The sequence below is a fragment of the Falco cherrug genome, chromosome 9 (genome assembly GCF_023634085.1).
Source record: "Falco cherrug isolate bFalChe1 chromosome 9, bFalChe1.pri, whole genome shotgun sequence".
In the NCBI taxonomy this organism is placed as follows: domain Eukaryota; kingdom Metazoa; phylum Chordata; class Aves; order Falconiformes; family Falconidae; genus Falco; species Falco cherrug.
Window position 1 is genome coordinate 44061339 of NC_073705.1, and position 24461 is coordinate 44085799.

A 24461-nucleotide genomic window follows, 5' to 3' on the forward strand; every position below is an offset into this window, starting at 1 on the left:
ATTAGAACACCTGCATATAACTGAAACGTAATCAGACTGGGTTAAGACACCATATATCTAGTCCTTCCAGCCTTGAATTCCTTGTTTCTCTGCATCTGTAGATGTAAGTAAAGTCACTTTCTCCAGTCAGTAACAAATCCATTCTACCCCAGTCAAACAGCTTTATTGATGCTTAGTTTACCACACTTCAAAGAAATGATCTCAAAAACCAATCATCATCAACAGCTCTTTCTGTACCACAGTAAGAATTCTGTTGCCCTTGTATAACCTACTAATCGTTTTAAGTATGCGCATAAGCAACTTAATTTTGAATTGTCTCTGAAAACACTCCAGGAGTATCACACCAAGACGTTACATCTCATTTTTCACTCTGAACTAATCTAATACAGCATACAACGTCACTCTTAAACAGCAAGTAAGTGGCAGTTAGCCTCCCCAATCATTTTGCACCTATCAGACACCAAAATTTTAAAAACACCCAGTACTTCAGAAGTCTTAGTAACTGCAGCAGGAAGGTTTTTCCACCTCCAATAACAAGCAAGGCTGATGGAAAAATCTAACCAGTAAACCATTTACTGCACACCAGGTAGAAAAGTCTGGCTTTAAAACTGGATCATCATAATGCAGTAGCAGAAAACTAGGTAGAGACATTTAGAGGAATACTTCCTCAAAGGATACTTTGTCAAGTCACTGTTCTAATCTCCTCAGTGGGTCAACAGCTGTCAGACTGAAGCTCCTATACCAGAAATTACTGCAAGTCCCTTGCTAAGTGCCCAAAGGTGCACAATACCAGCAATTTCCATAAGTATAGTAATTTTAAAAATCAAGTATATCCATAGTAACTATGCGGAAGCTAGCATGACTGTAGGAAACATAACATATAATTTTATTTACAGATACATAAAGCACAGAGAAAATGAACTAATTTTGAATGATTAGATACTCTGTAGTTCAAAGAGGCATGTAATTTCTCCTCCCAATTTTAACTGCAATTAGGCTCTTTTGGGGCTCAAATACCAGAGTAAGTCTCCCAAGTAATTCCAGATCAGCAATAGCTTATAACTGAGTAATTCACCAGAATGCCTTCCCCTGCCCACCCCCCACCCCACCCCACCCACCCCCGCTAGGTACTAGCACAGTATTACTAAGAACCATAACAATCTTCTGTAGTAATCATGATTTGTTTTCTGTTTAAATCTCTAGAACTTAATTAGCAGAGTACGAGAGAGCCAATCTAAATGACTGGCAGGTCTAAATTAAACATTAACTGATAAAGAAAAACACCCACACATTTTACATCCCTCTTGCTTCATTCTGTGCTCTAGTTTATGTCACCAACAAGACAGGGATGTCTTAAGTATTGCTGATGAATTAAAAAAAAAGAAAATAAAAGAAAGAAATGAAACTTCTAGTCTTCCCACCACACACATTGAGATGTTTTCACAGAGATGCAGTCAACCAAACTTTGCTGCAAAGCTGTATTTAAGTGATTATGCTTATTATTGTCCCAAGTGACCTTCGTAAGATGATTACTGGAGACAAAAACTCAAGTTCATACACTGCAAGATATTCAGTTTATGTACAGTAATAATTTGTACTCTAGATAAATGAAAACGTTTAAATAGTGAGAATGGAACAGAGTTCTTAAAATCCCACTGCTTTTCAGTAATAAACCTTTGCTTTTTCAGTAATAAACCTTTTAATATTACACAAAGGCACATCTAGACTTATTATATCTTTTACACTTGACAGATAGCACTCACTTGTTAGATGGAATAAATGCTATTCTTCATGTTCAACAGAACAGAAAATGCCTTGTGGCTACCACGAGTAGCTACAGTGGGACTACCTCTTGCCTTTTCATTTTTAGATCACATACAAGAAGCAGCATGCAATTCCAGGCTTTTTTTTTTTTTAAAGATGAATGAGTTTTCTTTATAGGTGAGACACCTACATCCTTCAGCTGGACATCTCTGATAATATTGACATTACGATGTCTCAGAGTTCAGCTTCATTTTTTTATTAAATACCTGTAACACAGCTCACCCTTATTTTAAAAGGTTTTTCTTCTCGAGAAACTAATGTCTACCTGAAAATGCTCTCCCGAATAGCCCTCAAAAGCATTACTATTTCTTGATCACACTATATGAGAAAAAGGAAGGACTATCCCCCATCCACAAAACATTTAGTTCAATCACAGTAATAATAAAAGACACCATATAATTACAGACTTGTTGAAATAGTAACAGGTCTAAAATAATTGCAAGGCTTTCAGAAACTGACAGAGTGAAAAGAATCACCTTGAGTTTTTTTTTAATTGTATGCCATCCATAAAGTGTTTTAAACTGAATGTTACAAAAGAAAACTAAGTAAGTTACTAATTGAAGATAAACAACTTCCAATACACTTCTTACCTTCAACCTTTAGCTATATATTGTCTTGAACGAAAAAGTGAAGGCCAACAGTTTTTCCAAAGCAGAAGTCACACTAGACCAGTTGAGCAGACTTCTGGTACTAATTCAAGCTGCCTTCTAGCACAGGCAGCGAACATAAAAAGAGGACTCTAAGGAATCTCTCTATTCATCTGGCTCAAACCCTTCATTTCTGGATTGATGATGAAATAAGAAAAAGAAATTGCTAGAAGAACCAATAAAGAGACCATATGGCAATTTGTCTCCACAGTTGGCTAAGTGATTCCAGTCACTTTATAATCTACACAAAATGGCAAAGAAACATAGACAAATGCATGAAGTTTTTAAAAATGCAAAAATATGCGTAATTCTAAACCTGACCTTTGACTATTCTCCACTGCTTGGAGTGGTGTGGAACACATTCATTACTTCTTCCTCTCCTCTGGTAATGACAAGTAGACATATGGGGAAGTTACTGGTACAAGCAACAGACAGCTGTGACAGCCACTGACCAACATCATGTGTAAGCACAAGGCAGCTTCCCGTGAAACAAGCGAGCATGATCCCACAACCTAGAAACAAGCATCAGGAGACCAAAAGGAACAGGCAAAAACCTGTATTACCTACAGCTGCAACAGGCCAGCAGAGTCCAAGGCAGCCAGGAAAAGGTGCCTAGTATGAGAAACAGTTCAATGAGTACTTAATGGAATCTTTTCCTACTTGAAAGGAGGTACAGGTAGAGAATACTCAAGTACCCGGGGAAGACAGGAACCTAAAAGGTTGCACTCCCAGGAGCCTGAAGTGTTTTTCCCGGATTTGTTATACATCTTGCCAGAGTTGCTCTGTTTTGTCGAACTAGAGCTACTTATCTTTTTGCCTGGACAGCTTCACAGATTCATAGGAGAATTTTTTAGACAGCTAAAACCAATATTTTCTCATATCATCACAGATGACATATTAGAATATTTACAGTAATTAAACTATATTGATACGATGGACTGATCACCTACTGTTACACTATTAGCATTTAGGTATGTGTTACACGAACCAGCCCCATTGCTGCTCAAGGTTCATTTACTCAATTTACTCATTACATTAACTCAAACTTGGTCAAAACCTGCTCGAGGCAGGGCCTAAAAACAGAGTGAGCAGATTAATGCAGAAAGGGGAAGCCATAAAAATAATTCTTCTCATTTCTCACAGGAGATTAAAAGTTTGACAGAGCTTTCTTACTTGAAGAGGAAACACTGAAGTTTGGAGAAAAGGTAACATTCTCTCCATCAACTACCAAAGCTGCAAGAGTTAACAATTTTATATCCTGATCCTTAGGGTACAGCGTATACCAAGATGGAATTCAAAACAAAGTGAAGGGAAAAATATCTTTTAGGAAACCAAATGCTCTCTTCTTGGAGAAGGAAAAAAAAAAAACCAAAACACCCACCACAATCCAAACCAACAATCAAGAAATGTATCCTCCAGCCTAGTCCCCATTTCCATTTCATTTCCATTTAACTTACTAGCTATTTGGCTCTAATTCCGAAAACATCATTTTCAGCTCCATAAAAATCAAATCATCATTAACAGTCTAATACTAATTGCCTGAAGTCAAACAGTATATGCTTTTGTTAACAATTCAGCAACAGAGCTGCAGAACCTTATGTGCTATTTTTAAGTTACTTGGAGCAGTCTCCTAGGCTGCGAGAGCAATGTCTCTTAATATAATTTTCTGTCCTGAACAGATTCAGGGCTCAAAGAACAAAACAGAGCTCATTGCCCCACAACTCAACCACCACCCCCCCACCCCACCCCCCGCAGCCTCCTCCACACCAACCTGTTTGACTGGGCAGGAGACAGCACACGCTGCAGATCACGTGCAGCAACATGTGCTGGCTAGCCAGCTGGCTGCTGCCTTCTCAAATGGATTAGGGACCCAGTTATAACCACATTTTCCTTACCAGCATGCAGAGAACAGAGAGGTAAGGGAACAGATGAATCAAATCAACTCAGTTTTTCACTCCACCATTTTTCATGATACTTGAAGGAGCATTGTGCCTTTGAAATCTCTCCTGATCACTCCAAGTTTGATTAAAACTGGTTAACAAGTACAAATGTTATCAGGACGTTGAAGAAAACAAAAGGACAGTCAATATTAGCCTTGGTATTTTAAGAAAACATGCTAAGATGTCAAAATATTATCATATATGCAAAATAAATGCTTATTTCTTCTATTTACTCATGGAAGAGATGCCAGTATTAAATGTTAGCCCTAGAAACCTGAGCACCAGGTTAATTTTCTCTCATTTCTAGCAATTCTTGATGAATGCTAACCAAAGTTTCCTCCAAGCTACAAACGAAAGACATATTGCCTTCTACAGCTTTTGCAGCATGACACCTTATGCTCCTTCATTGCTGCGTAACCAGCCTGTAGAAGTCTTCATTTTAATACCAACAGGAACATTACTGAATTATTATACACAGGAAACAAATCTGAAAACTTACACTAGATTTCTTTGGGTATTAACCACGCAAGTTCCCAGAATTCATCATGAACGTAACAGATTAAAAGATTTCATTTCTGACAAACTTTAATATTAAAGGGCATGCAGGTGGCAAGATGCCAGTTTTATATTCCTCTTTTTTATTTATTTCTCTCCAAATAGACCCCTGACTACCAAGATACATGCAAAAGCCACAAAATGAAACACTGAAGAAACTGAGGCAATAAGACTTAAAAAAAGCATATCCTGGGCCTTCAGATCCCTAGTTACTGAGGGCACATATATTAACAGGCCACAGCTCATGAACAGATCACTGACACAGGATGTAGGAAACAGTTTGTTAAGCTCATTATGAGCTACAGCTCTGCCTGATGTTCCTGAACACTTGGAAACATTTATTACGGTTCCATTACACCATCACCAGTGTTCCCAAGCATAAAGCTACATCGCTTTACAACTTTGAAGTCAACCAAGCTAAAGGAAAAGACGAATCTTTACCAGGTGCTTGTATCACATTCCTCATTTCTGGGAAGAGAGCCCAAATGAGACATACACACAGCGTCTTCCCTGGTTTGGACAGAAAAGCAGCAACTGCAGAGAAGCCATGCTTTTCTCCAAATAAGAAAACGAATTTCATTGCAGCTTATCTCTCCTACTTTAGATTGGAAATGAAATGTTTTGGTTGGTAAGGAGAAAAGGTTACAGACTAAACTCCTTTGATCCATTTCCTGCCTATGACTGCAACAGCTGGGAAACACAGAAAAGCTTATGGATACAAAACACACAATTTAAGAAATGGACAAAATTTACTTAGATCCATCATTATCCACTGATGCCCATAAGATCCTGAAAAGCCACACCTGGTAGCAGGCATAACCAGAAGACAAAAAGCATAAGACCCTCAGAAGATTAGACTCTCAAGATCAGTTTCATGATTGACAATTACTGAAACAGCTAAAATTACAGAACCTGCGCATCCACAGCTATGATCACAAATTCTAAGTAATTCCAGTTCTTTACTCAAAATTAGTTCCAAACAAGTTTGCATGCAGGTTGGATAGCCACTGCTTGCCTCTTTGTAGATGTGTTTAGTGGCATCTTCTCTTGCAGAAGAATTCCACAGAAAAATTCCACATAAAACCCTAAAGTGGTAAGATTTCATTTCCTACCATCAAAGAACTATTTTCCTTAAGAATAATTTGCTTTCCAGCACCCTGAATATCAAAATATGCAAAGTGAGACAGAAGACATCTTTTCTTCTCTCAAATCACCTAGATGCAGCCTTTCAGTTTGGTAGCACAGTGTTCAGCATCTCTAATAAACCATTATTCTCATCCTGTGAGCCTAACAGATTTTCACACTTGCAGAACATGAACCATGCTGCTGCTGTTAGCACAACATCCCACCGTGCTGCGGCTCCACCCTGTGAAAGGCTGAACCCTAACCTCCCCATTACTGCTTCTCACCTTGGACCCCTGCTTAAGCCATAAGTAGTAATTCCTTGTACACTTTTTCCCACTGGGAAAATACGCTACCAGTGGGCATTCTGAAAGGTGGTCTTATGCTGGCACAGAAATGATACCGCCTGTCAGCCAGCACACAGCTTTTTTTTTTTTTTTTTTTTAAATCCTTGCATTTCAATGGAAGTGGAAGCTTTTCACAGGGATGCAGGCTGACATGACCACCTTCCTTCTTGTGCAGAAGATACAAAGCTCACCACTTGCCTTTATCTTGGGCAGTTTCCAGTGGTATGGGAAGATGCTGTTTTTTGAAGTAATCTAGCTGCTTTTCCTCTCCTCTTCTACCTCTTCAGCTAGCAATCATTAGATATTCCACCTGATCACTTGATCTTTCATTGTACCTTAAGTCACCGTGTATCTCAATACCACCTTCACACCAATCTATACACACACCCCTAGCCAAACCATGCATAGTGGTGTGTCCAGCACAACTGCCTTCCCAGCAAACATTTTGGGGGAAAACCACCAAACCTCAAAATTACTGATTTACCCCATCATTCCTGAAGGCATTTCCTCCTCAAATTAAAATATAGCTAAAAATTAACCTAGGCTTCTTATCATCAGCTATATGCAGCCTCCCAATTTCTATCAAATCAAAGCCCTATAACTTCCCTTGCACTTTGGCCTTTTTTGTTTTCCCAGGTAAGCATTTTTGTCCAAGTTGTACCTATAGCCTTGCAGCTTGTCTTTCACAGCTGAAATAACTATCATTCCTCCCTCATTCTTTTTTCTAATCTTGTTTAAAAATCCTCTACAGCGTTCTGAAAATATAGTCTGTTTTTCTTCTGGTGAATATACACTTACAAGACAAACATGACTTTTTTTTTTAACATTTCCTCACATCTGTGTCTATCCACATTCATAACAATATAAATTATAATGGGACTCTACAGACACTGATGTTTCATAAAAACTGAACTTACCATGCAGCACGTTATCAATGCCCACACCCAACTTGCACACAAAGTCCACAACTTGCTCAGATGAAGGACAAACTGCAGTTCTAGTAAACAACGCTGAAACCCCTTCCCTACAGAAAGAAAACTATTTTACGTCTTCCAGCAAAGAATTAGAGCTTTGAAGAGCTGTACAACACTGCAAGCAACACTATTTGGTCAGAAATCTAAAAATAAAATGGTCCTGAAGAGAGTAGAAATTGTGCAACATCAAATCCAGCCATCAGAAGAGCTGCTACACTCTGTAACCGAAGAGTTGTCAGAGCCTGAACTAGCTCTACCACATGTTCACCTCTGATGGAAAAATCCAGTGAAACAGACACATTCTTCCTCACTGGTAGCTCAGAAGGGCATCTTTTGCTCAGAGCAGCAGGAGAAAGCTGATCCAGGAAGCAAACTACTTCCCCCTTGCAGAGAAAATAAGACAAAGTGTCATGGGCAATACAAGGGGCTGCCACACACTCAAAGAGCTTGTTTTCAGAGACTTCTGTAGTGTAACTCCTCATGCAAAAAGTATTAAAGCATATTATAACATAGTAGCACTAATAACTGTCAAAACAAATGAATCCTTAGACTAAGCCTGCATTCAGACACTACTTATAAACATGTTGAAGTACTTTACTGAATAGAGTAGCAGTTTCTTAATAGGAAATACAAGTTAAGTTTGAGCCTGAAAAACATTTTCCATGCAACTAATAAGATCTCAGCAGTTTGAACCTGAAATGGCTTCCTTACGAACTGTGTTCTGCTTTCCTGCAGGCTTTGGCCCACTTAAGAGGTAAGCACATTAGAAGGTTTTTTCTTCTACAAGCACTAACCAACTGTTTTCAATGCAAAGTTACTTCAGCTTCTTAAACATGAAAGAAGTTAAGGACCAGTCAAAAGTTTGACCTTTTAAAAACTAACTGTTCACTGTACAAGTCCATAAATAATGACTGATTTTAAAAGTATGGATTCCAAAAAAAGGTATCAAGAATCTCACTGTTGTTGTGGAAAGGGGAGCAGTAGATTGAGGGGGAAGAAAGTTTTGTGCACTCTGTACATGGACATACACAGCATGCATTTCCCCATCGTTAGGAAAAAAATGTTACAGAAATCAGAAGACTCCTTCCTAAACACTGGGGTCTTCTTCCTGTATTGCTGTTTTAGCAAACCAGTATAAATACTGAAATGTAAACAGAATTTCAATCTTTTCAGAGTTTTGAAAAACACCCAAGAAAAAAAAAACCACAAAATTTTCCAAGTATCAGGGTAATACCAAAGCAAAAAAAAAAAAAAAACCAACAAAAACACAAACCAAACAGAGAACAATTATCACAGTAGTTTGAACTTGGGCTACTGACACAGCAAAAAAAAAAAAACGTGTGCAAGGGAAAAAGGGTTATCTTAAAAAGGGGGAAACATAACAAAAGCAAATGAAGAGGGGACTTGTAGATACACTCTGGCTATCCATATATCCAGCATAACTACTGCCACTTAAGCTAACTTCGAAACAGTGAAATTCTACGGGCATGCATTATTTTCTGGCAGCCCTCTCCCCTTCTATCAGCTTCCTAATGCTTTGAGCCAGCCAGAGCACAGCTGCAGTTCTTTTTAATCATGGTTGCTGCCAACTGTCTCTTTAGACAGCCAAACGCTCAGACCTCATTCAGTTTCCCCAAACTTTTTGCTTCATTTTTGGACAGAAAATGACTACACTGAAATTATTCCTCAAGAGGTAAATACACTGCACTCAACTCTGCAGAAGAAGAAAGATAAGACGACTCAGACCTAACCACTATCTTAAATGTCCATGTCACCATTAAACACAAAATAGAAGCTCTAAAGCGATTTGAAAGGAACACCCTGGCAAATCTCGTTGTCAAACATAATTATGTAACAAACTTGCAATTGAGAAGTTGAAATTTAACTCTAAAGATAGGGCTCCCCCACCCACGTAATCAGGATGCAGAGGCTTTGCAGACATGTTCACTTATGTACTATCAGGGTAGTCTGTCAGGAACAGACCTGGTGACTTGAAACTATTTTCTTTCAGGGCAACTATTTTCTGCAAATACTCTATTCACTCAGTACTCTTTCTAAGCAACTAAACACAAATAGATTCTGCACATTGGGTCGTGAAGTAGTTAAGCACAGATGTATCCCTTCACTCCTGCGCTGCATAAGCACAAGTTATTAAGGACTACATTTACCATTTTGATTTGCTACCGATATGGGCCAAAGACAGCATTAAGAAATAGCTACAAACACAAAAGAACTGAATAGCAGACCATGGGCAAAAGTTTCCTTAAAAGCACCAAGAGCAAAACCACTTTCAGAACAAAGACTTGCTTGAATACCAGGACACAGTAACAAATGACATGATGCAGAATAGCTATTTTCATAATTACTCTAAATATTAGGGGAGGGAAAATAAAAAAAAGTATCACAAATACTTCGCATGCAATAATTCGTCTTTTAATCTTAAAAAGCTTCAAAGGGCACTGCTGAGGCAATAACCACAAAATCTGTACTTAGCATCACAACACAGCAGAAAGGGATACTATTCCTATATTTCCTCTGTATTCTGAAAAGACATTTTAATCCATCCTTTTTTCTATTTCTCCACAGCAAGCAAAATATATTTTGAAGAAATAAATTCACAGGCTTTAAAACACATCAGACTTAATCCACACCCAATTAAAATACTTCTTGGTTAAAAGCATCATTAAATACCTCATATTTTAACTTATAATTAACATTAAAAAGTAATATTATTTCATAGTCCACAAACAGGAATATGAAGTGTGCAAAGACGAGAGACATCATTCAACCATTTGAGACATCTCCCCACCCACACGTGCCTTCTTTGATGAACAGCATCAACATCTTGGACAAGACCTTCCAAAGGCTTGAGTTAAGTTACAGAACTCAGCACTGTGGCACACAGGCAAAAGACAGCAGGTGACCGCACCATCCAGAGTCAAAACGCAAGAATGCCAGACGCAGTATTTCCCTAAACTGAAATAGCCAGAGTTAGGGGAAAGTAGTTATCCTATCTGAAACACACTCATACACTAACATAATTATGAAATGCCACACCACTTTTTTTCAATGCATCAAGCTTTGACTTCAATTTTCATCTGAAAAATCGCACTAAGTTAATTTCAACATAGAAACAAAGATAAATATTCTAAGAACAATTTTTTTAAAACTAGCACCTCACAGTTTGCTCTGCCAGGCAGTACGTGTTTTTGTATTAAAACTTGGTGCAGCCGAATTTAGTGCGATATACTATTTGGCTTTATGCCTTACAGAATAAGCTTAACACTTAAAAAAAACAAACACAAAAAACCCACCAAGGTGTTTCAGAAATGCAAGTAAGTATTGCTCTGCAGGTTTTCACCTTATCCTACTGCAAGACCCTCATAAAAAAACCTACCAAGTCCTCCTAACTTAAGTGATGTAACAGTAACTATTAATACTGAATATTCTTTTGCTATTTCTAATTTAACTAAACTCCTACTATCTGTAAATTACCCGTTATGTACATGATTACTAATGAACATTCTTCCAACAGTATTATGTCTTGATCAAGCAACATTAGGGTAAGATTATGAGAAGCTTTCCATGTTAAGAGCTTCTCAAAGCCTTTAAAATGAGACTGTTACAAGCACTAGCTGAAAGCTATTAAAAAAAAAAAAAAAAAAAGAGACAGACCAGTAAGTCATACCATTTTAAATAAAAGATACAGATCCTCCACTGTGTTACACAGTTGCACAAGTATCAGAATGATCAAAAACATGGACTGCTTTCTAACAACAAACGTTACTTAAAATTAACTGCCTATTGCATCACCTTCATTTTAATGTCCAAAGAAATGGACATTGAGGCAGGACAATACATTTGGGTCAGAATTAGCAGCCTATACTGTAGCTCTCAGCTTGCCCATAGCCTCGTTAAGTCACAGTTTCCACCTTATTCTAACTCTTAACCTTTTTTCACCTTGGTTAAGAACTACAATACAATGATGGCACATATTATCAGGAAGTCATGAGACATTAATTCATGCACTGTCTAGTCACTATCAGGACAAGGACTAGCAATTGCACTTCAAACAAGTTAACAAGCACTTTCATGAACATGAACCAATGTAGCCTAGTTTCCTACTCCTAGAGATCCACTCTTATATGTGGGTTAAGGTTGAACTCAAGTTGTAGTGTCTCTCACACTGATAATAATAATATTGTTCTATCTACTTGCCTTTTTTTTTTCCCCCCTTCCCTTTCTTTCATCTTCAGGAATAGTAGAGCTTGCTGTCTCAAGCCCTTTGAATAAATCTGGTTGAACCTGGTGGAGTTCAAGAGTGACCAGGCAGAGGAAAATGGTTATGGGGAGAGCCAAGACATGTAAGCAGTAGAAGTACATACGCTATACCTTATTGTTACTCAATTTTTCTTCCCCAAGGTCCCTCTTCCCCCATACCCCCACCCCCAAATCAGTAAAATTAACTCCCTCCAGTTCTGAAAGATAACCTCATACCATCAAACTTTACCTAGCAGTCACTATAACAACAAAGGCTTTGACGTACCTACATTTACACTGGATAACTATACCACTAATTGCTCAGCGTTCTGAGTGATGTACTCTGAGACAATTCTTCTTTATTTTGGATCAGTCTACACACAAGCATAATAACTACTTAAATCAGATCCAAGTTTCATTTACACTAACAGTCCAAAATAAACACTATCAACAGTCTTGGTTTCCTTACCCTTATTTAAAGACCCTCCTAGGATATTCCGTACAGATTCATTCTCAGATGAATGTAATTCCTGAAGAAAGCTATGAAATGAGTTTTTGCCTTCATTTGACTGGATGTAAACAGAATGTAATGTATCCTTAAAGAACAGCACCATTGGATCAAGATCCACCTTGTCCTTCATTGCTTCCGGGAGAACTGCAGTCAGTAACAAACACTTCAGGAAAGCACACAAGAACAGAATTCACTCAGCCACCTGTGTTTAATTCAGCCTCCCTCTCCGCATCCAGACCACCACCACACTCAACAGCCACTGATGGACTTCTCCACCAAGATTCATCAGCTTCCTTCCTTTCAGAGCTGTACATATTTATGGTATATATAGCATTGTCTAACAAGGAGTTCTAGAATTTAAACTAGCATCATATTTAAAAGTTATTCAGCGCTAAATACTGTTATTTTATTAATTTCCACAATACCGGAACCAGGAAGCATGTTCCTCTGGGCTTTTCACACACTATGAATTTTCACAATTCTATCACGTTTCTCCCCACAGTCCTCACATTTTCTTTTCCAACCTGAAAAATACTGTTCTAACAAAGCTTTTCTGCATTGGAACCATTTCACTGTAAAACCTGCGCTGCTACAATCTCTCATTAACAACCAAGGCAAGTCATTACTACTTCTTCTCGTTGTAAATATTGGGGGATGGATTATTCAATCTCTTACGAAAACTATATTCAAACCTAGGTAAACATAAATTGTATTTCCAGACTGAAGGTGGATCATAGTAACAGATAAATAAACTGCAGAAAACCATATGCAAGTGAAAAATATTTCAGCAGTAAAAATAACAGTAAGATTAAAAGGCAACTACATACGCCAACCGATGTGTCTGTCATGCTACAGTTCAACATTTCTTGGTTCTTCTTGTATTACATCGCTAATAAAATTATCTTGCAAGTAACTGAGCTACGTGTATCTTCCTCTTTTCAGTACTTCTTGTCCACTGTATTACAACTGAACAAGTCCACACAAATTTCTGATCCTAGGGTTAACTTCACGATATCTGAGAATTCAAAGTTACTTAAGTTCTTCTCATTAAAATTGATTATGATAATCCAGAGCAAGCCAGTAGGTGTCATCGCCATCAAGGTTCATCTAATGTGATCTGCCCAATTTTAGAAGCTGTGGTTTCATCGGCCCATTGTATGAAAAATTCTGGTGAGATACAGTAACACGTGATGTTGGCTAAGAATGATGTGAACAAAACCACAGTGATGTTCAGCTCCACAGGGTTTGTGAATTCCCCCTTGAGAGCAGATAGCTTACCAACATTTCAGAGCCTGAAAACAGCCCCTAAAAGAAGTCTGACAGAATTCTGTTTCATAGGTCTGGAGGTTTTTATGTACATGTCAATAAAGATGTGCCAATTAAAAAAAAAATATATATACCTTTCTGCAACTGAAGTTCAGAAAACTACTTTTGCCATCCGAATAATTGAATAAGGCAGGTCGTAAGCTGTATTTGCACCTGCATGTTAGTAACGATGTACCCCCACTAAATTAAAGCCAGAAACTTCAGAATAAAGCATTCTATTATCACCAAATCATCACTCTTCAAAATACATTTTTAAAAGCGTTAAAAAAAACACAAATACACTGAGCTCAGAATAAATTTCAGAAAAGGAATATTGTTACTCTGTTCTATTCAAAGCAGACTAACATACTACGTTGACTCTAAAGCACTGTATCTCAACTCCCAGATGTAAGGATTAGGGTGCCAAGGATCTCAGACCAATATGTAAAATGCAGAATGCTTCCTGCTGTTTTTAGTTAAATAGTGTATCCTTCACAGTTTCTTACAAGTAAGAGTTAATTGCCCCATGGCTTTATTAGAACATTTAACCAACCCCTGAAAACATGAAGTCTAAATGTAATTTTTAAAATCTGAGGATAACAGAACTATCTGGGCAGGTGAGTAAACATACCTGCTGTTACAACTTTAGCGCTGCTGCTTTTGCATTCTCCATCTTCCACATTTTTGCTTGTGCTCTTTTCTTTTGCGAGAGGAACAGTATTGTCAAAAGACATGCCCTTGCTGGATGCAACATTTTCTCCACTGTCTGGCTGATTAATTCTGCTGTTAGCTTCAAGTAGAGGAGTGAAGTCCTCAGACTGAGCAGCTTCACCAGGTTCCAGCTGAGAGGAACTTTTAGCCTGTGACACATTCTTTGAGGACACAGGAAGAGATTCTTCATCACTGTCAAATCCAAATGGATCCTCTGTTACCTCATCTTCAACTTTGGGTTTTTTAGGAACTTCAGAAATATCTGGTTTGACACTGGGCCTCTTCTGTCCTAATTTGGCCATGAAGGTGGTTTCTCCCCATTTTGTACTAAGGGTGGTCCGTTTGTTGGAAAACACTTCGTCAAACTTGGAACTGCCGTTTCCCCCTTTCCGGCTGTAGGTCTTTCCAAATCGGGACGTCATTTTGGCTCCTGTTTCATATTCTCTGTTGGAAAAAAAAAGAAACATAAATTCACCAACTTTGCCGTACAAATGAATGTACTTCCACCCTTTATTGGGCCTACAAACACCAAGCATGTATATTTCACACAAGCAACAGACACATAGGCTGCTTCTTTCTATAGACTAAGTCATTTACATGTGAATGTCATTATGTCAAGAGTTTCTGCCATAAGTAATATATGTACCAACTTAACTCAAAATTCAGTTACTTGAACATTTATAGAACAATGGCACAATGGATCCTTAAGAAAAGTCTGCCATGAATACATTATTTTTGGTATTGCTTTGCTCTAATTTTATTTTTCAAGTGCAGATGGCACTGCTTTCACAAAACATCAGCAGAAAGCTAAACAATATTTTCACCTCATCTGAACACACAATGCTCTGCTACAGCCCAGTAACACAGGTTTTTTTTCAAAAGATTTTTTGTAGTTCGGCTTTAACAAGACTCTTTGTAGTTAAATAAAATACTGTCAAAATATTTCAAGTTGCTATAGATATTTTAAATACTGATTAATCACAAATAACAATGACAACTTCACCCTACGTTCTTCACACACACCCAGGCTCATTTAGCAAGCATATGATTTGGTAATACAATGTGGTTTATGCCATCTGCACAGTCATGGTCAGGACAGGTACACAGCAATCCTCCATGAGTGAATCTGATCGATCAAGGGACAGGAACAAAGAGACACTTCGTAATCCATTTCTAAGATCATGGAGGACACCTTACACAGACCAGCATAACCAAGACTGTTTACTGGCTGCAACAACTGCAGCCCTATTCACAGTTTGCTCTCTTGGAAACATAAAGTTTAAATATGAACAGATTAAACAGGAACACATTTAAACAGTTCCCTGCATGTGTTCTATTCCTACTTTTGTTTAACTCAAGAAGGAAGACAGACTACTTTGTTTCTTTTTCCCAAAACAAATACTTCAATTACTGGACATAAAACCAAAACGACCATATCTGTTTTATAAACCATCTTTTCTCTCTCTTTTTTTTTTTTTTTGGTTTGGTTTTGTTTTGGCCCAAACACGAATAGGAAATTGGAATTCTTTATAGTCAGTCTGAATCTAATCAAGTCCATCTTTCTCTCTGACATTACTCTGCATACTGGAGAGAAGTCTGTTAACAAAGGGGGCATTTATTTTAATGACAGAATCAAAGAAATTCAACTTTTAAAGTGTCAACTGCCTTCATATATAGTAAATTATATGAAAAATAGTGCTTAAAGTAATTGTTAATAAATTTATCACATGATCCATTTGTTCAAGACAACTGTTTTTATTAGTATTCCCCTCAATATGCATTACACCATCTTTCTTGCATATTTTAGTTTTCACCTCGATAGTCCAGAGTTCCTCAACCTGAAGTGCTAGACTAGCTTCTGCCAAAAATCGCCAGACTGGTTTCCAGAAATGTCATTCTATCACTTCACTCTAGCAAGATTGTCTTACTAATAATAGTCTCCTTTTATCAGACCAGGCCAACCTTCACTTATCATAGGAACTGAGCAATTCGTCGGGTCATCTATGTTTGAGCAAATTTTGAGTGAACTAAAAATATCAAATTTGAACTTCAGAAGTTTACCACATGGCTGGTGTTGCAATGCAGAAGAGATACAGGAAGCACCACTTCGGGAAGCACCCTTCTGCCCGGCAGTTTAGCATAGGGATGGTAAAGACATGTGCTTATCTACTGACCAGAATTCTGCTGTGAAACATCATTTTGCAGATGGCTTCTGGCTACTTCTAGGAGACGTTACTCTTTAACCCCACCTCCACCGTCTTTTTCCCCACAGTGTCATCAGTCTACTCTGTGCTGCTCCAAACGCATCGTTGCCACACTTTTTCTTTTTTTGCTCCCCTGTTAAGAGGCCCTAATTTCCTATTTTGCAAAGACCAAAGCTAAAACTTACCCACATACTTCAGATAAAAAACAGTACAACAAATCCAACTCAGTAGCTTCAGTTTACTGATGCTTGAAAATATTTAGAACCATAACTAAAATATTTTATACCATAAAGGCCAGTTTTTAAAGCTATAGAAACTAAAGTGAAGTATTTATGAAAAGCTCATTTTCTACACAGCTCTTACAAATAAAACCCCTGAAGTAACTTCACTTACCACCATCACACTTTCTTCCCCTAAACCCTGACTCAAATAAGTATTTCCAACACTACATTCCCAGCAACTGCAAAAATAATGGCAGACTTAAATTACGACTTGCGGCTTGCACTTTTAAAGAGATGATTCCTTTAGTCAAGAGAACTTTATTTTCCAGAAATACAGCCTTCTGAATCTACATTTTGCTATTTACAAGTTTAAAAATTATGATCATCTCACAAAAACTCACAGAAGTATTCAATATGATGTAAATGGGTTAAAAGCCGAGTATCAGGAAAACATAAATACACTACGCTATAAATTCGTATCTTAGATTGAAATTAAAGATGGGGAAATAGACAGGTACCTCCTTACAGGGGAGCATCAGCAGAACAGGATTTCTACCCTTTACTGACAATTCTCTCTTGCTTTTCACCCAGTGTGAAATAAAAACCTCGGCCAACCGCCACCCTGTTTCCACTCCCTACCTCTCTCTCCTGCATTGCGCTGCGATATCCGGAGCAGTGCAAGAAATGCAAAACACAAGCAAAAACCTGACCCCTAATTCTCGGGCATTTCCCAGAGCCAGCGGGGCGGCCCAGCCGGCCCCGGCCGCCCGCAGCTCCCCGGGGCGCCCATCGGCCACCCCCGCTGGCGGCTCCTCGCTACACCGCTCCTCTTACATAACCGAGAAAAAGCGAAATAGCTTAAATGCGCGGAGGCAGAGAAGGCTGATGAAATCCCACGGTGACAGTTTCTTTTTTCCTCCCTCCCCCTGCGGCGGGGGGGTGGGGGGGAAGGGAGGGGGTGCTAGCGGAACCGGGTCACCCCACCGTGCACGCCCGGCCGTTTCTGATGTCATTTCCCTTCCTGCCCGGCCCCCTCCCCCCGCCCCACAGGCACACCGGCCCCCACGGCGGCAGCCCCCGGCCCGCAGCGAACGGCGGAACCCGCCGGCTTGGCGGGCCGCACCGCCCCTACACCCCCCCGGCCACGGCCCGCGCTCCGGCCCCGGGCCGAGCCCCGCCGCCCCCGCCCCGAGAACTTCCCGGCGGGCCGGGGGCCGCGGCCCTGCCACACGCCCCGCCGGGCGGCCGCCGCCCCGGAAGCGGGACCACGCCGGGGGCAGCGGCCGGCGGCTCGTACCCGCCGGGGTGCCGGGGCCTGCTCCGCGGCCCGCACAGGCCTCGGGCGCCGGGCGGCCGTCCCCGGCCGTCCCCTCGGCCGGCACCTACCTCGGCGTGGGTCGTGACGGCAGGGGCGGGCGGGCGGCGGGAGCCCGGGCGCGGGCCCGGCGCGTTCCGGGCGGCGCCGCGGATGTGGCTCTCGCCGCGGTTTCTGGCCGCCGATCTACCGCCTGCTAAAGGCGCTCGCCAACGGGACGCTTCCGCCCCTCCCCCGGCGGCGGCGGCACCCTCCCGGGGTGGCGCGGGCGTTAGGGCCCCCGGCGCCGCCTCCTCCGGCGCCGCTTCCTCCGCGCGGGGATTATCGCCGCTCTCGGGACGGGGCCCGGGACCATCTCTCCGCCATTTGCCCCGCTCCTTCCGTCACTGCGCGTCCCACGCCCGGCCGCCGCCCGCAGCCAATCGCACCCCGCCTTACTCAACCGACGGCGGCGGCGCCGCGCATGCGCCCGCCCCGCTGATGCCGGCCCGCCCCGCGCGGTGCCTGCTGGGAGCCGTAGTGCGGCGCGGGCCGGGCCGGCCGGGGGACGCCCCTCCCAGCGCGGGGTCCCGCAAGGCCCCTCCGCGCTGCCCAGGGCCCGGCGCGGGGCTCGGCCGTCCGGCGCTGCCCCGAGGCGACCGGGAGGGCGCGGCCTGGCGGGACCCGCCGCCTCCCCCGCGGCGGCCTCCGCCAGGGCCCGCACCCCCGGGCCGTGCGGCCGCCGCGGTTCTGGAGGCGGGAGCCTGGCCCCTCCGCCGGCCCAGGCCGTGGGTCCCTGCGCGGGGCCCGGAGTCTCCCGGGGCTGCCCCGGCGGGGCTGGCGGCGGGCAGGGGCTGGGGCAGCCGCAGTCGAGGTCAAGGCCCTTCGTAGGAGTTTGGGAGCGCGGCGGGCAGCGAAACACCCCTGTGGCGACTCCGTTAAAAGTTTTACGCCGACAGCAGCGGGCAGCCTCCCCGGGGAGGCGAGCCCCTTCCTCGCCGGGCAGGTCTCTGGGTACTCACAGCGGCTGCACAGCCCCCAGCCGTTACATCCGCCCCGGGGAGGAAACATGCGCTGCGGAGAGGTCCCATGGAACAAACGTGGTGCGGACTGTGAAATCGTGGCTTTCACATGCTCCTTCCACACGCACTAGCTTATACAAAGAAGTTACATCCACCCACGTACATTCTATTTATGCACACCTTTGAGACTTTAATTAATGATACACTCCGTGTGTAGCGCAAAAAAAAAAACTCCGCGGAGGTAGTGTCATACAACAAATACATGTAGGCATCAAACCACCCTCAAATCCACTATTGTGTATTCTGTAAGCAGTATTTTGTAAAATGCTTGTGGAATAGAAAACTAAGAATGCACTACTAGAAAAGCAGTGCATCACTCTCAGGTATAGTCCGGTCATTTTTCAGAGGCATGAGGCACTCAGGAAAGAAAAGCAACCAAAAAAACCTCTACAACCTTGGAACCTTTTATGGTTTCACAACACGTGATTGTTGTAGCCATCTGTTGTTTGAGGAAATGGTTTACAAGACAGGTCCCAAATACAAAATGAATTTAAAAAAAAAATAATAGGTTGATTTCACTGCACAGAAGAGGTTAGAGTCGTCTCGATACTTCTAGTTAAGAAACATTACTTGTTTCTTAATTTTACATTTAATTTACCCAATGCAAAATTACTGGCTTTCAATAGAGAGAGGCAGGACTATGGTTTCGTTTAGTGACCCTGTAAGTAAATCGATTTTTGGCCTTTACCTGCTATCTATTGATGTAATTTCCGTTTTAGTTATTACTTCTGAAGAATGAACACACTCTGAATGTGCTCCCTAAAGCCAGCGTACAACTAGTGCTAGACAAAGTAAAAATAAACTAGACTGGGCCTTGTGATGGGATGGACAAGGTTGATTTGAGATACAGTGGAGATTTGTGTTGTATTTCAAAGAAGGCTTACAAGTTTATCTGTATCTAACTACCCGACTCTGTTATTGAAGAGCTACTGAAAACAGGTTAGAAATTTTAAAATACATAATTTGAATACAAAAAGTAAGGAGATTTTTTTTTCCTGTGAGTATTCTTGTATCAGAGCTTCTAATTAGCTTGTTTAAACTTCAAGAGTAAAATGGATAGTGAAACCAGTTTGAGTTTTGCATTCTGTTGCATGAGTCTAAAAGTCTTATTTGGTGACTAACTGATCTGTCAGACAAAGAGAAAAAAACAGTACTGTGAGACTCTATCATACCTGGAGGCTGTGTGGAGGTCTTTACAGCATTTGAAAAAAATTGTCCGGAGAACCAGAAAAGGTGAAGAATATGCCCAGAGTGAGGCAGGGACACCAAAAAACTATTTAGAAATAACTTTATACCCGAATAGAAACTAAGAGTTGAAATTAAATTAGATACATTTCTAACTTAAAGCCTGGGCTACATAAATCACTTAAACAGTAATTTAGAGAACTTTTCAGTATAGTGGTAATAACTGAATGTTATTTGAAAGCTGTCACGCATCCTGTACTCCCTGGGCTAGCTTCATATGTCCAACAGTATTTTCAGTCTTTGTAGAATCCCTGTACAGAGTAATCTAAGACACTGCAGATTCATGCTCACGACGGAGTTTCACATGCCTAACTGAGGATAAACTGAACTAATTTATGTGCTGCCTATCCTATCTTGGGTATCAGCAGAAGCCTAGAAGTCTAATAAAACTTTTTACTTAGATGATGATGGAAAACAAACATGCTTAAGAACAGCAGAAATGGGCCAAATTTTCTGCACCTAGCTTACTTTAGATATTTCTGAAAATTTCATACCTTGTAACTTAATAAGCTTGGCAATTAACATGTTAAGCTTTGCCATTTCCATTTTCACCTAGCTTACCTCAAATATGTAAGTACAAAGACAGAGCAAAAGCTATCTATGTTGGGCAGTAGATAAGTTTAATTCTCAAAGAGGGTGGAATTCAACAGGCATCTTATGCTTTCTGTGGAATTCTATTATTGAATTCCCTTCACAAAAAAACAACACAAAGTCAACCATAGAAAACCTTTCACAAAAAAAGCAGCACACAAAATACTCCAGTTTGGCATTTGCCCCCATAAGAACAGCAGCAGGAGGTAAGCAGCTATCTTACAGCTTCAGCTTTTCCACCTTGAAAACTTTTCTGGGAAAGCCGAAGTGACTCCTACAGCTTCCTATTGTGTTCCTTTACTCCCCCCACAAGAAAAACTAGCATCTTTACTATTTATAATGAAGTCAGAAAGCCCGGAAAACCACAGCTCAAATACATCAAAGCAGGACATGAGAGATAAAAGTGTAACAGTAGAAAGAATGTACAAGAAGGACAGAAGAGTTACTTGAATACATCGCACCTTAATATACACTAAAACCCTCCCAGTTCTCTTTTCAAGGTTCTGTGCTGAGATCTCTGTGTGGGGAACAAACACAGATTTTTCAAAATGAGCTGTAGCCTAGTACGGAGCCTTTCACATAATTCAGTCTTGAGGCAGCTATTAATTAAACTGTTTCAGTTTCTTCCAAAAGAAAACAGAGGCAATGCAGTAGGAAAATCGAAGATTTCCTGTGCAGCAGATACTCTGGGGGAAGATGAAGTCAGTCATATCCTTCCAGAAGCTGTCAGGAAGGCTTCTCAGCGCTGCCTCATGGACAAAATTAAAGCAAGGCTACAAACAGGCTTTAAAAGGACCACAGCAGTAGGTATCTTTCATACCAAGTACATAAATGAACAGCATAACGCATCCTTGCTCCACTCCTTTTCCTACAAAAGGATAAGCTAAATAACCCATTGCCCTGCTTCCCTGTGAAGTGCTGCCCAAGAAGCAAACAGTAGCTGACAGGAAGGCTCTCCCCATTACTCCTTATACCCAGACCGCTCCTCTCACAACCATGAAAACCAGTGGCCCCTCAATCCACTCCACATCTTCCCCTTTGCCTCTTTCCCATTCTTCTGTGTCTCAGCCTTGTCACTATTTGCCTCCTAAGTTCTCTCCTGCTTCCTATAGTACTTCCTTCCTTGCCTCTTGTCCAGGTGGAAAGGGGTGGGGGAGAAAAAGGTCTCCTGCTGCTCTTGCTGCGTTCACAACTGCTGCAGTGCTTTCATGTCCCAATTAGTGCCACTTAAAATGCTAAACATTTCAGTGTGTTTTGCTTTTTCTTTGCAAAATGTCAGTCTTCTCCAGTTCCTGTCCTTCAACTGTCATGTGGCATGCATGGGTGACAGCACTTAGAGCTTCGCCATTTCGGTTCACTGGGGCTAGAATTTCCCCCTTGCTATTTGCATAGCAAAGATGAAGGGAGGGTAAAGAGACACATTAAGTAACTAATTATTGTGCTTTAGTCAACCTTTCTGAAACAGCTCTGAAAATAGTCATTTATAGATTAGTATCGCTACTAATGTGTGCCAAAGCAAGTTCAGCAACACCACTTGCAGCAGCATGAAGCAGGCGAGAACAGCTGGGTTGCACTGAGAGCTGCAGCGGCTGGGTCAGAGCAGATGTGATGGTTTGACCCTGGCTGGGTGCCAGGGGCCCACCGAGCAGCTCCATCACCCCCCTCCTCAGCTGGGCGGGGGGAAGAACATAACAAAAGGCTCTGTGGGTCAGGACAGGGACATCACTCAGCAATTACTGTCACAGGCAAAACAGACTCAACTTGGGGAAATTGGTTTAATTTATTACCATTCAAATCAGAGTAGGGTCACGAGAAGTAAAAATCAAAACTTAAAAACACCTTCCCCCACCCTTCCCTTCTTCCCAGGGTCAACTTCACTCCCAGTTTTCTCTGCTTCCTCATCCCGAGTGATGCAGGGGGACGGGGGCTGGGGTCAGTCCCTCACACGCTGTCTCTGCCGCCCCTTCCCCGCCCCGGGGAGGGTCCTCGCACCCTGCCCTGCCCCAGCGTGGGTCCCCCCGTGGGTGCAGCCCCGCAGGCACACGCTGCCCCAGCCGGGGTCCCCGCGGGGTCACAGCCTCCTGCGGGCACCCACCTGCTCTGGTGTGGGACCCTCCCGGGCTGCAGGTGGGGATCTGCTCCTCCATGGACCCCCACGGGCTGAGGGCACAGCCTGCCTCACCGTGGGCTGCACCGCGGGCTGCGGGGGAACCTCTGCCCCGGTGCCTGGAGCCCCTCCTGCCCCTCCTGCGTGACCTGGGGCTGCAGGGCGGCTGCTCTCACACAGTCTCACTCCTCTCTCCAGCGGAAGCTTCCATGGCGAAGTTTTTTCCCCTTCTTAAATACATTATCCCAGAGGCACTGCCACCATCGCTGATGGGCTTGGCCTTGGCCAGTCGTGGGCCCATCTCAGAGCCGGCTGGCATTGGCTTTGTCAGACATGGGGGAAGCTTCTGGCAGCCTGTCATAGAAGCCCCCCCCCCCCCCCCCCATCCCCCCTGGCTACCAAAATCCAAACCCACACAAACCCAATAAAGCAGACCATAAACCAGAATATATAGGGAGGGGAGACCTGCAACCCAATGTACAGGGAAGTGTGATTTCTGTCAAGAACAGGGCTTTTCTAAGTGAGGTATTTCCAATGGATAGCATACTGCTAATTTCTGACACTGAACCCTGAGAAGACCGAAAGGCATTCAAATAGGGGACCTTTATACAGGTTTGGATCATACTTTCTCAGTATTTGCATATTGTAGCTGTCTCCTGATAAGAGGTGGTCAAACCAAGGCGTTAAGTTTAGAAACCGAAAGGTTAAAACAAACACTGCTTGACAGAACAAGGGAATGCTTACAGAAATGCAGCAAAGGGCTAGTTCTATGTGATGTAACAAAAAATAATAATAAAAAAATCCCTGGTTCATGGCACTAATGCATTAGACCCAGGCAGCTAGCAGAAAAAGTTGCACTACACCTTCTCTCTGGCCTGCACACCCATCTGTTGCAATCATGTGAGAGGCAGCATTGGCCCTGCGATGTAAAAGCCTCTGGAAAGACTAGTTTGGCTTGATGAACCAACAGCAGTCATTCACCTACGGCTAAATTCTCAGTGGTTGTTCTGTGCAATTTTCTTCCCTAGGTGATCCGCCTGCAAGTCTACTGGAAAAACCTGTGGTGAAATACTAGTGGGAAAAACACTAAGTAGCTTCACCTTGTTATAATCGTCAAGGTCAGAACTTTATTCTGCCATGCAGTTTATCTCAGCAAGCTGTGCTGAGAAAGTAACTAACTGTGCTGTTTCCCACGAAGATTTTACAACATGCCAAGGTGTTTCAGGAAAAAAAAACAACTAACCCTCATTTGCAGCTGAGGATGCAGCTTAACTTTAAAAGCAGCAAGGAAAGTCTATGTTTTTTGGTCTGATGAAGTTTCCATTGTTTTGTTATGGAGTAAAAGGGGACTGACTCTCTCAAATGCCTGAGATTTGTTGCAGCCTTATAGAAGGACCAGATTCGATACCAACCTTATCCTCTCCCTGAGGTTTTGTGGTTTTAATACTTTTAAGAATTTGTTTCACATCATTATTGAATTTGTGTCTGTTTTCATGGCAGCAGACTTTTAGGAAAGCTACC

General features: G+C 42.0%; 1 protein-coding gene across 7 annotated transcripts in view; it reads right to left on the reverse strand.

Annotated features, from left to right (window-relative positions):
• Positions 1 to 24461, reverse strand: part of WAPL (WAPL cohesin release factor) — a 159801-nt gene that overhangs the window by 54310 nt on the left and 81030 nt on the right. For 2 of the 7 annotated variants that reach the window (XM_055721469.1, XM_055721466.1), the window contains exons 1-2: positions 18008 to 18331; positions 14117 to 14640 (exon numbers count right to left, since the gene is read on the reverse strand). In XM_055721469.1, coding sequence (XP_055577444.1) covers positions 14117 to 14618 — 502 coding nt within the window. In that variant the 5' untranslated portion in view covers positions 14619 to 14640; positions 18008 to 18331. Of the gene's footprint in view, positions 1 to 14116; positions 14641 to 15255; positions 16221 to 16257; positions 16439 to 17260; positions 17578 to 18007; positions 18332 to 24461 lie in introns of those variants that run through there. The other 5 variants (XM_055721470.1, XM_005433470.4, XM_027817173.2 and 2 more) reach the window with 4 other exon arrangements.